Raw genomic sequence first — 12,722 nt, forward strand, 5'->3', positions numbered from 1 at the left:
AGCCTTCGGGGGAAAGAAGAACTTTGGAGCAAGGACAGAGCCAAAGTCCCTTATACTGGTCTAAGCAAGACCAGGAAACGCTTGCCAGGAGGCTCTTCCAACTCCTCTGCCACAGCCAGCAGGGGATGGGCTTAGAAAGGAGGCCTATGCCTCTACATACCACATTATTAGTAATTTTTAAAATTGTATTTATTTGCATGCGGCCTGTGGGTGGAGGAGTCTTGCTGCAGTCAGTTCCTCCTATCACTTGGGCCCCAGAAATCAAACAAGGTCATCAGGGTTGGTGCTGAGCACCTTTCCCACTGAGCAGTCTCACTGCTTCTGGCAGTACACTGTCCAAGAGTTTTGCTCTGTAGATCAGGCTAGCCTCAAATTCTTTGTTCATCCTGTTCTAGCCTCTTCGGCTAGGGCCTCTGCCTCCTGAGTGTTGGGGTTAAAGGTTTGTACCAGCACAGCTGGCTGAAAATCACGAGTATTTCTATAGCTAACTGTAAACTCCAAAAAATAATAAACTGCCACTTACAATACCTAGAAGAAATTAAAGTGCTGGTTCGAGAGCCCAGGCCCTCACATTGAGCCTGTGCTGGACCACTGGGCCAGAACCACAGTCTCAAGAATGATGAACATTGTAAAGGCTTGGAAGGAACAAAGAACAAGGGGCAGTCTGCATTTCCAGGCTGGAAGAGCTGCTAAGTGTCAGAGAGTGAACGGAGTCCCTATCAGAATTCCAGCGCCCATGGGAGTCCTTCCAAAGCGGAGCCCAGCCTGGAGTCTGTAGTTCCAGTCTTCCCGGGCCTACACAGTGAGGCTTGCTGAAACAGAATTGTAGGACATGAAGGTGTAGCTCATTGGCAAGGTATTCGCTTAGCTTGCCTGAGGTTACCGGTCAGGTTCCTAACACACATGCACGTGCGCACACAATTCCAATGTAATTTTTCACAGAAAAAAATCTGAAAACGTGTTAGGGAACCATAAAGGTCCCAGGAACCCAACAATCTCAAGCAAAAAGGACAAAGCTGGAGGTCACCATACTTTTAAGTACTAGTCTATGGTAATCAAACAGCTTGATGCTCAGGGAAATACTTGATGTGAACTCGGAGGTCAGGAAACCCAAAAAACAGGCATACATCCTGCAATTGTTTTTGTTGTTGTTTTGTTTTGTTTTTGTTTTTTAAGGTTTTGTCCTTGTTGGGTTGTTTGTCTGTTTGTTTTGAGACAGATTTTTTCTGTGTAATAGTCCTGGCTGTCCTGGACTAATTTGTAGACCAGGCTGGCCTTGAACTCACAGAGATCTGCCTGCCTCTGCCTCCTGAGTACTGGGATTAAAGGCATGTGCTACCACAACCGGCTTGGTTTGGTTTTGAGACAGGTTTCTCTGTGTAGCCCTGGCTGTCTCAAAACTGTCTGTAGACCAGGCTGGGCTCGAACTCCTAGAGATCCCTAACCTTAACTCTTCCCCTACCTCAATGTTTCAAGTGCTAGGATTAAAGGCATTTGCCACCACCACCCAGCAAAAAAGATTTTTTAAAAACTTGTATGTGTGTGAGTGCTTACCTGCCCGCTGTATGTGTGACTGGTGCCCACAGAGGCCAGAAGCAGGCACCAGATCCACTGGGACTGGAGTTCCAGAAGGCTGTGAGCTGCCATGTCTGTCCTGGGAGCTGAGCCTAGGACTGCTGGAACAGCCAGTGCCCTTAACTGCTGAACCAGCTCTCCAGCCCCTGCACTCAGTTGATTTGTAAGGAGCCACACACAGTGGATAAAGGACAGTCTTCAGGAAGTGGTGCTGAGAGAACTGACTTGACGCATGGAAAGGAGATCTTCATACCATGAAGGGAAATCAACTCAAATTGAGTTGCAGGCTTACTCCTAAAGTCTAGAACTAGCTATCAGAAGACAGGGGATGTGTTTTTTGGGATATGGCCCCCAAAACATTCTCATATTTATTGGTAACGTTCACAGGAGCCAAAAAATAAAAAGTAAAAAAATGTCTGTTAATGGATGAGTGAGTAGAGAAAATGGTATAGATACATGGAACACTACTCTGCTTTGTGTTTGAGGTGGGCCACCCCAGATTTGCCTCAAACTCATGGTTATTCTGCCCCAGCCTCCCCGGTGCTGAGGTTACAGAGAGTTATTATGCCCAGTTACTATTCATTAGCCTTTATTTGTGTGTGTTCCTGCGTGTGCACGTGCACTTGTGCCAGGCCATGCACAGGCACACAGATATGTTAAGAACTCAGGGATCAGTCCACTCCTTCCACTTTGTTTTGAGGCAGAGTCTCTTATTTCATCTACGGTGATGTGCACCGTTAGCTCCTGTCTTGCCTCAAATCTCAGTTTAGGAATGCCAGAAGTACAGATGTGAGCTGTTGCATCTGTGTGTGTTGTTGTTGTTTTAGGTCTCACTGTGTAGCTCTGAACTCGCTCTGTAGATCAGGCTGGCCTCGAACTCAGATCCAGCTGCCTCTGTGGAGCACTAGGACTAAAGGTACACCAGCGCTCCGCAGTGACTTTGATCCTTCCTCTACTTCCCCAGTGCTCACACTGACACACCTGGCTTATGTTGTGAGATCAAACCCGGGCTTTGTGGATGCTAGGCAAGCACTTGGGCAGCTGACCTGAATCCCTCATTTGAGACTGTGCAGTCCGGAAGGCACCAGGTCCCCTGGAACTGAAGTTGTGGGAGGTTGTGAGCTGCCTGTAACTGAACTTGGGTTCTCTGCAAAGGCAGAATATGTGCTCTTTAAGAAACAAAATTATGGGGCTCAGAGGGTAAGAAGCACTGGCTGCTCTTCCAAAGGTCCTGAGTTCGATTCCCAGCAACTACAGGATAGCTCATAACCATCTGGTGCCCTCTTCTGGCCTGCAGGTGTACATGCAGGCAGAACACTACATAATTAATACATCTTTGGAAAAAAAAACCACAAAATTCTGTAGTCTGTGTAAGTGTTTTGCCTGTGGACATGTATGTCTGTGGACTATGTATGTTTGTGTGTGTGAGGCCAGAAGAGGGCATCAGCTCCTTTAGATGATTGTGAGCCATCATGTAGGTGCTGAGAATTGAACCTGGGTCCATTGTAAAAGCAGTAGGTGCTCTGAACTTCTGAACCATGTCTCCAAGCCCACAACTTTGTCTTGTTCTTCTCCTCCTCCTTCCTCCCTTTTCCTTCTTATCCTTCTCCTCCTCCTCTTTTCTTTTTCATTAAAACAATTTTTCGATGGGCAGTGGTGGCACACTTCTTTAATCCCAGCACTCAGGAGGCAGAGGCAGGCAGATCTCTTTAAGTTCAAAGTCAGCCTGGTCTACAGATCGAGTTCTACAACAGCCAGGGCTACACAGAGAATACCTGTCTCAAAAAAAATACCCACAAATAGTGAGTTCCATTATAACGCTTCCACGTGTGTACACTGTATTTTTATGACTTCCATTACCCTTTTGTCCTTAATACATAATTGCTTTTGCTTCATGCTAACGAGTGTACCTCTGACAGTACACTCTCAGCCCTATTTTCTTCAGTTTTTGTATATTGTTCTTTCCTCCATCTTAATGAGTGGTAGGGAAGTCGCTGTCTTAAAATACTCATAGGCTACATACTGTTGCATCTGCTGTGCGGGAAGCATCCTTAGCGAGCCCTTACTGTTGAGTACTCTGCGTATGCCAGCTTCTATAAACAGAAAACACTGGCCTACACAACATACTTTCCAGACTCAGCCTTTTAAGCGGGTTGAAACGTAACGTAGGCTTTTCAAGCTGTTTTCTAGCAAACTTTGGCTCCCGGCGGCTGTCAGCAGCTACAGCCTGCACCTGCGTCCGTCTGCCGGTCAATGTAGAGGCATCCTTGGCTCATTTGGCGACGCGATGATGGGTGCACAGGAAGGGTCTGACAGACCTGGGGTTCTGTCCTGTTCAAGCAACTGGATTCCCTAGGAAAGACCGAGTCGCACAGGCGAGGCGGAGCCCCAGACGTGGCGGTGACCAATGGCAAGCGGGTAGGGCGGCGCCACGCCCCGGGCCGCGTCTTAAATGGGCAGATGAAGGGCGTAGGGACACGCGCGCTGGGTGGCTGGAGGACCCTGCGCTTTTGGCGAGAACCGTTAGCGTGCTCCAGGCCGCGCTGGTGCCCCCGTAGGCCATGCGTGCCCTGCGGACCGGCTTGATCCTGGCGCTGGGCGCGGGGCTGGGCGCGGCGGCAGAGCACTGGCGGCGGCGGGCGGGGGGCGCGCCGGGGCTGCTGGGCCGAGTGCCGGTGTTGCCGGCGGTCGCGGCCGATCTGCCCGCGCTGCCGGGGGGGCCGGCGGGCGGCACTGGGGAGCTGGCCAAGTACGGGCTGCCCGGTGTGGCGCAGCTCCGCAGCCGCGAGTCCTACGTGCTGAGCTACGACCCGCGCACGCGCGGTGCGCTCTGGGTATTGGAACAGCTGCGGCCGGAGCGCCTCCGCGGCGACGGCGACCGTCGGGCGTGCGACTTCCGCGAGGACGACTCCGTGCACGCTTACCACCGAGCCACCAATGCGGACTACCGCGGCAGCGGCTTTGACCGAGGCCACCTGGCCGCCGCCGCCAACCACCGCTGGAGCCAGCGGGCCATGGACGACACTTTCTACCTGAGCAACGTGGCCCCCCAGGTAGCCGCGGGCCCCGGTTAGCTGCCTGCTGCAGCGCCTAGGTCTGGCTTGCCCTGGCACCGTGGCGGGAGGGGCCCTGCAGTCGGACGGGGTTCAAACTTCCTGCCCAGCCTCCTGTGGGAAGCAGCGTACCCACCTCCCTTTGCCCGCAGTAACTCCGGTCAATAAGCTACTCAGTGCGCTTCCTGCGGGAACCCAGGGGGCACCTACTCACCCTGGCTTCCCGCTGGCCTGCAGCAGATGCCCGGAAGACAGCTGGCACGAAGTTGGCTCTTTGGTGCCAGTCACGTCACCCTGGATACATTGCTAACACTGCACATGCCCCCAGCAGGGTCTTGATGTGTAAACTTGGGTTCTGGGATGGAGATGGATAAGAGTCCCTTCCTCCCCACCCCACCCGGCCCCAACACACACACAGGGTTTCTTTAGCTGTCCTGTAACCGGTTCTGTACACAAGGCTGGCCTCGAACTCAGAGATAACTCAAGAGGTCCACCTGCCTCTGCCTCTGAGATTAAAGTTGAGTGCCACCATCCCCCAGCTCTTTTCCCTTTTTTAGAGCTTGTCGAGGTCTGGGAGGCTCAAGGGACCTTAGGGTCTCCGGATGTTTCGTCCCTCCTTTCTTTGAGCTGGAACGCTTAGAGATTCCGAGTGCCTAGAAATGGGGTGTGGCTAGCACTGGTCAACCCTAGGAAGGCTCAACCCCTGTAGTGACTGAGCCTCACTGAATGAGCCTTCTTTGAGCCTTTGTCCTCCGCATGCTTGGCCATCTCCTGGGGAGCCGGGAAGAAGGTCCTGAGCCTCGCTTCTCCGCAGGTGCCACAGCTCAACCAGAATGCCTGGAACAGCCTTGAGAAGTACACCCGCAGCTTGACTCGCACTTACCAAAATGTCTATGTCTGCACGGGGCCCCTCTTCCTGCCCAGGTGAGCCTGTGGCTGACAGGGCGCCCAACTCCTGTTCTCTACCTTAGGCTCTTTTTTCACTGTAGCCTTTGGGTGGCCTAGAACTCTCTTGAGCCCACAGGTGCTAGGTACCAAATCTGCCTTTGCCCCCCACTCTGACATGCCTTACCACCCCTCTAACCTGTGTTGCTGCACTGGGCTCTCACCTAGCGCCCACTCATTCTGGCCAGACGAGCGAGCTGAGCTCCTCTGAACACCGTTGGGGCCTTTGATCGCACTGGCTGGAGAGGCCAGCTGCTGAGGAAACTGGAAGCTATATTCATTCAGGGTGCCTCCTGTTGAGCACCAGGCCCTGGGCTGGCATTCCCACTTCTTGGCCCTGGCACCCAGGCTTGTCTGTGTACTGTCTGTGGAGACAGGAGGTTGTCACGTGTGTGCACGGGTGAACATTAAGGTCTGGAGCACTCGTTCTTCTAGCAGCGTTTATTGCCACCCATTCTGTCTGAGCCAGAATAGGGCAGAAAAGCAGAGGGCTAAGTGTTGGTCCCGTCTGATAGTTCCCAGACCCAACAGAGGCAACCAGGCACAGCACACAAACTTCTTGTTGGAATTTAGATCAGGGAAGGCTTCCTGGAAGAGGAAGCCTCAAATCTAAACAGGCCTCCCGGCCGCATGTGCCTGAATCTGTCCACAGGACTGAGGCTGATGGGAAGTCCTATGTGAAGTACGAGGTGATTGGGAAGAACCACGTGGCAGTGCCCACACACTTCTTCAAGGTGCTGATCCTGGAGGCCGCCAGTGGGCAGATCGAGCTTCGTTCCTACGTGATGCCCAACGCCCCTGTGGATGAGACTATTCCCTTGGAGCGCTTCCTGGTGCCCATCGAGAGCATCGAGCGGGCCTCGGGATTGCTCTTTGTGCCCAATATTCTGGCTAGAGCTGGAAACCTCAAGGCCATCACTGCTGGCAGCAAGTGACGGTAAAGGGCTGTAGACAATGGGGAGATGGAGCTGGCTATTAAAGGTGGTTATTTTTGGATAAGTCTTGACAATCGCTATTCCTGATGACCCTCCATTTCCTGCTGCTTCCTCTACATCCTGGATGCACAACGCTGTCAGGTGGTCTGGGAACCCGCCTGGGTGAGACCAGGCTGCAGAGCAGCCAGGGAGATGAGTATGGCTTCCTGGAGAAAAGAAGTTGGTCGGGACCTGGTAGCCAGGCTGCTGTCCCAGCTCCTCTCTGTGTTCACAGCCCCATGTGGGGCCTCCCTCAAAAGCCAGGAAGGGTAAGATGGCGGGCAGGGCTTCGGGGACTGGCACACTGGGGCTGTCCACTTGCATGGTCGCCATCCCTGAGGCCGATGAAGCAGCAGAGCCTCCCCCGTGCAGTACCCACAGGGACAGGGTCCCATGCTGGCCTCAGGGACGGTGCCACACAGCCAGTGGATGCCCAGGCCTTGTAGAATACTTCACACAGCACATCACCAGGAAAGCAAAGGTCCTGAACAGGGTCAAGTAGGCCACTTGAGTCCCTCAACCTAGGATCACAGGGCTACAAATGGCCTAGGACCACAACCCTATGGCTCTTATATCCAGTCTCTGCCACTGGTTTGCTGTGGTAAAGATCCCATCTTCAGGCAAGCTATGTAGGCAGGGACTGAGGTGGTTCCATGGTTAAGAGCACCGGCTGCTTTTCCAGAGGTCCTGAGTTCAACTCCCAGCATCCATATGGTGGTTTATAACTATCTATACCTGTAGTCTCATAGGATCTGATGCCCTCTCCTGATGCAGAAGGACATGTAGACAAAACACCCATATACATAAAATACAGAAGTAGATCTTTAGAAAAAGCACTTAGGGTGGGCTGCGAGAACTGGGTGCCTGTAGCGGTGGCTCACCTCAGTGCGGATGGTACGGCTGCCCTGGCTAGGACACGTGTTGACATAAAAGTCGAAGAGGACACTGGGTTCAGCCACTTCAAGGTTGGGGTCAGCATCTACTCCAGCTTCTAGCCCTTGGAGGCCCCCAAACACCACAAGAGCATGCCTGGTACCCAGAGAAAGGGAGTCACTAACTTCAAGGCTCCATTGGATGCTGTCCCCAGAGCTTCAGGTCCCCAGCCCTAAGCAACATTCACCTGAAGCTGGGCAGCTGGGCAGAGGCCACGCTGGAGCCTCGTTCTGATGTCCCAATGGTCAGGTCGTACCCATCCTGGAAGGGAGCCTCAGCAAACACGGCACCTGGGGATGGGGCAGGCTCAGGGGGTCCTGCTCTTGAGGGGATAAGGTCTCAACTCTTTCGTAGTTAAACTGGTCTCGATTGGCAGTGGCCTCCCTAGTGCTGGGACTGCATGTGGAAGCCAAGTACATCCTGTTCTTAGATGTTCTTAGCATTCACGTGGATGCTCAGGAGACCAGAGTACCAGAGATGAGGCCAAAGACTAGGGAAGGTCCCACCTAAGCATACAAACCGTTGGGTAGGACAGAGACCCTGATCTGACTTGTGGGTCTTACAAGAGACAGATGGACACTCAGGGGAGGAGCTTCTGTTCTTACTGAGACAGGAGGCCAGTCGAACAGTGTAGCCCCAGTAGAGGCCAGCTTTGGTGCGGGGGTCCTGCGATGACACGACTGTTCCCTTGTATGTCTTGCATTCTGGGGAATAAAGCAGGCTATGAAGGCCAAGGAGACAGGGAGGTGGGAGGAGGCTGTGAGCCAGGCAACTGTAAGGGCCAACGACGCCTCCAGATACCTGGGAGCTGCTGCTGGTTCAGTCGCACGGTCACCCGAAGTCCGGGTTCCAGTTTCTTGTCAATCTTCACCTCCTGCAGGGAAGCTAGAGGAAGTGAGTGCCCCACCTCAAAGGGGCCAGTGTTCGCAGAGCATGAAGAAACTCTGGTGCCAGGTCAACCTGCCACCCTGTTTCTGGCACTGGGTGAGACCTGCTCAGAGGTACCATTCATGCAGAACAATTATCACAGGGCATTGTAAGAAATGGGAGCCTACGGCTTAGGATGTGGAGAGCCAGCATCTACATAGAGATGAAGTCACAGCTTCCTGCATGTGGTAGGAGTGTGAGGAGGCTAGTTAACCCCTGTGAGCCTCAGTATCCTCATCTGTTGAATAGCAGACTCTATATACAAGAGCTGCTCTTGGAGCTGGTAAGGGGGCTCACTAGGTAAAGACACTTGCCCCAAGCATGATGACCTGAGTTCAATCTACACTTAGTGGAGGAGAGAGCTGACACTTGCCAAGTTGTCCTTTGACCTCACCTTCATCCCTTGGCATGTGCATACTTACCCACACATTCTCCATTCTCTCTCTCTGGTTTTTTGAGTCAGGGTTTCTCTGTGTAGCCCTGGCTGTCCTGGAACTCACTTTGTAGACCAGGTTGGCCTTGAACTCAGGGATCCTCCTGCCTCTGCCTCCAAAGTGCTGGGTTTAAAGGTGTACTCCACCCCCCACTACAACTCACAAACCCATACAACCATACACACAAGTACCCTAAAAATGAAAAACTTCAGTCACCTAACCTCAAAACCAGCAAAACTGAGAACATACTTCCATGAGAGCATGATTAAATCTCAGTAGATAATAATAATAATAATAATAATAATAATAATAAAACAGCACTACTGCCTTCATCTCTTATTTTACATGTGGGTATTTTGCCTGCATGTATGTCTGCGCATCATGTTCATGTTCTGGGCCCACGGAGGCCACAAGAGGGCACTAGATACCCTGGGACTGTGGTTAAGACAGGCGGTGTGTGAGCCACTGTGTAGGTTCTAGGAACTCAACATGGGCCCTCTGCATGAGCAGCCAGTGTTCTTAACCTCTGGGCCACCTCCTCAGCCCCTCTGTTTTATCTCTTGGGCCTTACTTTGGGTACTTCTCTTGTCCAATTAGCATTAGGTGGTGCTTCACTGCAGGCCTGGCGTCTAGGTCTCCTCATTCGTATGCCCTTCCCTGCCTTCCAGAGCTAGCAAATGCCCTCAAGGTATACCACAGCCCAGTTCCCATTCCTACCTTCTTCATGCCACAGTTGACCAGAGAGCCATGGCCTGCCTTGGTGGGCCGGTCCACCACAACGCCTTCTCGGAACTCAGAGTCCTCATCCTGACGCATGTGATGAGGACTATCCAAGGGATTGAGGATCCCTGAGGAGGGGGGTGATGTAAGGTCTAGGCTTCCACTCCCAGGCCTGCTTTCCCACCTGGACAAGTGGGGCTGGGTGACTTCTCAGTGCCTACAAATGAGCTACGGGAAATGGGTAAGGCAAAACAACCATACCTGCAAACTGCAGATCCTGGTGTTTGGGGAAGAACGCCTTTCTCAGGTACCTAGGGAAGAACGCAGCTGTCAGGACCTTCCTGGGGAAGTTGCCTTCTAGCTACATCCAAGGTGACCCCACCTCACGTCCCACTTACTGAGGACACTCCAGGTACTGCAGGACGCGGGCCAGCTGCACACATGCCTGCCCTTTCTTGCCAACCCCCTTGAATTCCCCTTCCACAGTTCTGTAAAGACAGAGACAAGGCTCAAGATTCAAGCGCTTTTTAGGCAGGGCACTTTGAAAGAGCCAGGCAGGTGGCAAGGGGTGCCTTGTCATAGCCATAGCCAACCCTGGTGGCCCTCCCCTCTCCCCAAAGACTCTCACTTGGTATCTTGGCCTTCCTCATCAAACACCACAATCTCATCCACACAGAAGATGGTGCAGGCTCTGGCGATCTGGCCAGCCAGGTAGGTGCGAAGCTCAGGCGACTGTGCGTTGTCCAGGATGGAGCCTGGCAGGGCCACGCTCAGAGTGTAAGGCCGTCCTAAGAGGAGCAGGGAGTGTCCCTTAGTCAGCCTGACAGGCTGTGGAGCTCATGTACCTTGCATGTCCTCATGGCTCAGAGTAAAAGAACTGTCTGACTGGGAGGAATTTTGAGATCAGCAAGCTAGATCCAACTTCCTTCTCTTGGCTTCAGTCTCTTCAGGAAATGGACGGAAACCACTAAGGCTTCTCAAGGTAAGACAGCCCAGAGGGCAAGGCCAAGCAGTGGTTAGCAGCACCGGCCTACATCCATATCCTGGCTCAATGCTAAGATACCTCAGTTTACCAGCTGTCAAATGCAGATGAGAAGAGCTAAATAAAACATGGCTGTTCTTTCACAAGTCCTAAAAGCAATTCCTAACACCCACCTGTTGGCTCATAACCTTCTAGAACTACAGTCCCATGGAATCTGATGCCTTCTTCTGGTTTTCAGATATACATGCACATAAAACACCCATATACGTAAAAACACAAATAAGTCTGATAAAAACCAGTGAAAATAAAATAAGCATTTGACGTTATATAAGCTCCAGGAAGCACCAACTCTACCATCTACCTGTAGGTTCCACACCTGTCGGTTCAATCAACCCAGGCTGGAAACAAACAAACATATCCATGCACACACAAACACAACATGTGTAAATCACCCCGTGGTAGGTGTTTTTTCTTCCCTTTTCATGTATCAGCTTCCTGAGTGAGGGAATTACAGACCTAGGGTACCATGCTGAACTCATTGACTTAGGCTTTCACAATGGGGAAGGGGGATGTATACAAAACAAAAGAGAGGGAGGGGGAGAAAAAAGGAAAAGGAGGGTGGCAGTGAAAACAAAGAAAAGAGGAGGGAAAGAAGAGCGAAGGAAGAAAGGCAGGTGAGTTGGGGGAGAGAGGGGCGGCAGGCCACACCTGTGTCCTCCCAGGACCCAGTTGCTTACCTAGGTTGCTCTTCTGCGCAGCAGCCTCCTCCTCCTGGCGCTTAGCCTGTTCCTCCTGAGCACGCTGCCGCTCCAGGTTTTTCATTATCTTGAGGTCCTTCCACTTCTTCTTCTCCTCTTTCTCTGGAGTAGAATTGATGGGGAATGAGGGCCTTGGCATAGTGAGAAGAGTTCCCTCTCACTAGGCCAGCCTGGATAGGCTGCTAAGGCAGCTCCATTTGGATACACGGAGGCCCAGAAAGGGTTTGGCGGGGTGGTCTGTGAGAAGGTAAGGCTCAGTCAGTACTCTTGCCCAGCCCGGCCCCAGCCCTTACTTACTCTGCTGCTTCCATTTTCGCCATTCAACCCTTTGGCCGTGTTCACCCTGGAAGAGTAGGAGGAAGATTGAGAGGCTTAATGGTCACACACAGGAGAGCATCGCTGCTGGGTTCCGGCCATCTGAATCTCCAAACCAGGCAGGGAGGAAGTATACAAGGACTTGCTGTACCTAAAGCTTTGGATCAGGTCGGCAACGTGAGCCACCTGGAAGTTGAGGAGTGAATTCCCATGGGGAAAAAGAAGAAACTGAGGAAAGGGGAGGACAGATCTGTCTGTCCACAAAGTCGCCCTAGGAATCAGAAAATAAGCCAGGAGAGTGCTCGGGTGCATGAGCACCGTCGCCCTGAGGAATGCAGCTCCGGCAAGCTAACCTCGCGAACTCAAGCTTCGGGGAACAGAGAGGAGGGAGCAAAAGGCCGGGGCTAACACCACTATGAGACGCCGTGTCTGCCCCGCTTGGCCCGGAACCACACCTGCCGCCACTTACAGGGCCACACGGACGCTTCCTCGGCTTCTCCGCCATGTTTCCCGGGACACCACACGCCTGCCAGTCAGCCTCGCCTCTTCCGGCCACACCTTCGCGGATCTGCCCAATCAGAGACCCAGCGGCACGTGGGGCGTGGCCTAGGGGCCGGGCTGCGATGAAGCGCGGAAAACTCCAGTTGCAGATGAGCGGGCAGCAACGCTATTACCTTCTCCGGAACTAGTTCGCAGCACCCTGCTGTCACGAACCCTGTAAGGCCCACGTGCCGCCCTGGCGACATTCAGATTCCTTGTCTTAGGTGAGGAGACCCTGCTGGAATTTACTTTAGAAGTAGTTTAATCCGGTGCTTCAGTTAGTTCATTTGCACTTTCTTTTTTTAAATTTATCCATTCATTCATTTTCCTAGGAATCCAATTAAGGGTCTGACCCAAGCTAAATTAAGTGCTCCCTTAGTGAGCTACATTCCCAACCCTTCCCAGACTGTATTCTTTATCAATTTATTTATTTTTGTGTGGTTAAGTTTTTAAAAATATTTGAGACGGGGTCTTACTATGTAGCTTGGACTGACCTCAAACTCAGATAATTGTTCATCAACCTCCTGAGTGCTGTGATTTATTGATTGATTGATTTTGGCAGTCCT

The 12,722-nt window shown here is 52.3% G+C and overlaps 2 protein-coding genes across 2 annotated transcripts; one reads left to right on the forward strand and one right to left on the reverse strand.

Annotated features, from left to right (window-relative positions):
• Nucleotides 1–4,030: 4,030 nt before the first annotated feature.
• On the forward strand, nt 4,031–6,572 carry Endog (endonuclease G). Its single transcript, XM_021647822.2, has 3 exons — nt 4,031–4,628; nt 5,443–5,552; nt 6,226–6,572. Exons 1-3 carry the CDS (start codon nt 4,137–4,139, stop codon nt 6,506–6,508), a joined length of 885 nt encoding a protein of 294 aa, XP_021503497.1. The 5' UTR covers nt 4,031–4,136; the 3' UTR covers nt 6,509–6,572.
• Nucleotides 6,000–12,237, reverse strand: Spout1 (SPOUT domain containing methyltransferase 1). The gene is made up of 12 exons (XM_021647718.2): nt 12,086–12,237; nt 11,599–11,644; nt 11,281–11,403; nt 10,190–10,349; nt 9,960–10,049; nt 9,823–9,872; nt 9,559–9,689; nt 8,282–8,354; nt 8,086–8,184; nt 7,668–7,770; nt 7,429–7,576; nt 6,000–6,714 (listed from the first exon to the last, which is right to left on the reverse strand). Exons 1-12 carry the CDS (start codon nt 12,119–12,121, stop codon nt 6,646–6,648), a joined length of 1,128 nt encoding a protein of 375 aa, XP_021503393.2. The 5' UTR covers nt 12,122–12,237; the 3' UTR covers nt 6,000–6,645.
• Between the last annotated feature and the right edge of the window lie 485 nt (nt 12,238–12,722).

This window comes from Meriones unguiculatus, chromosome 8, assembly GCF_030254825.1.
Source record: "Meriones unguiculatus strain TT.TT164.6M chromosome 8, Bangor_MerUng_6.1, whole genome shotgun sequence".
Classification (NCBI taxonomy): Eukaryota; Metazoa; Chordata; class Mammalia; order Rodentia; family Muridae; genus Meriones; species Meriones unguiculatus.

Bases quoted from the DNA above. Each gene is read 5' to 3' on its own strand.
- Spout1 (XM_021647718.2), bottom strand. From the start codon at position 12,121: ATGGCGGAGAAGCCGAGGAAGCGTCCGTGTGGCCCT. The intron at 11,645-12,085 runs GTAAGTGGCGGC...CTACTCTTCCAG, and splicing joins GGAAGCGTCCGTGTGGCCCT to GGTGAACACGGCCAAAGGGT. The intron at 9,690-9,822 runs GTATGGTTGTTT...CCCCCTCCTCAG, and splicing joins CCAGGATCTGCAGTTTGCAG to GGATCCTCAATCCCTTGGAT.
- Endog (XM_021647822.2), top strand. From the start codon at position 4,137: ATGCGTGCCCTGCGGACCGGCTTGATCCTGGCGCTGGGCGCGGGGCTG. The intron at 4,629-5,442 runs GTAGCCGCGGGC...GCTTCTCCGCAG, and splicing joins TGAGCAACGTGGCCCCCCAG to GTGCCACAGCTCAACCAGAA. The intron at 5,553-6,225 runs GTGAGCCTGTGG...ATCTGTCCACAG, and splicing joins GGGCCCCTCTTCCTGCCCAG to GACTGAGGCTGATGGGAAGT.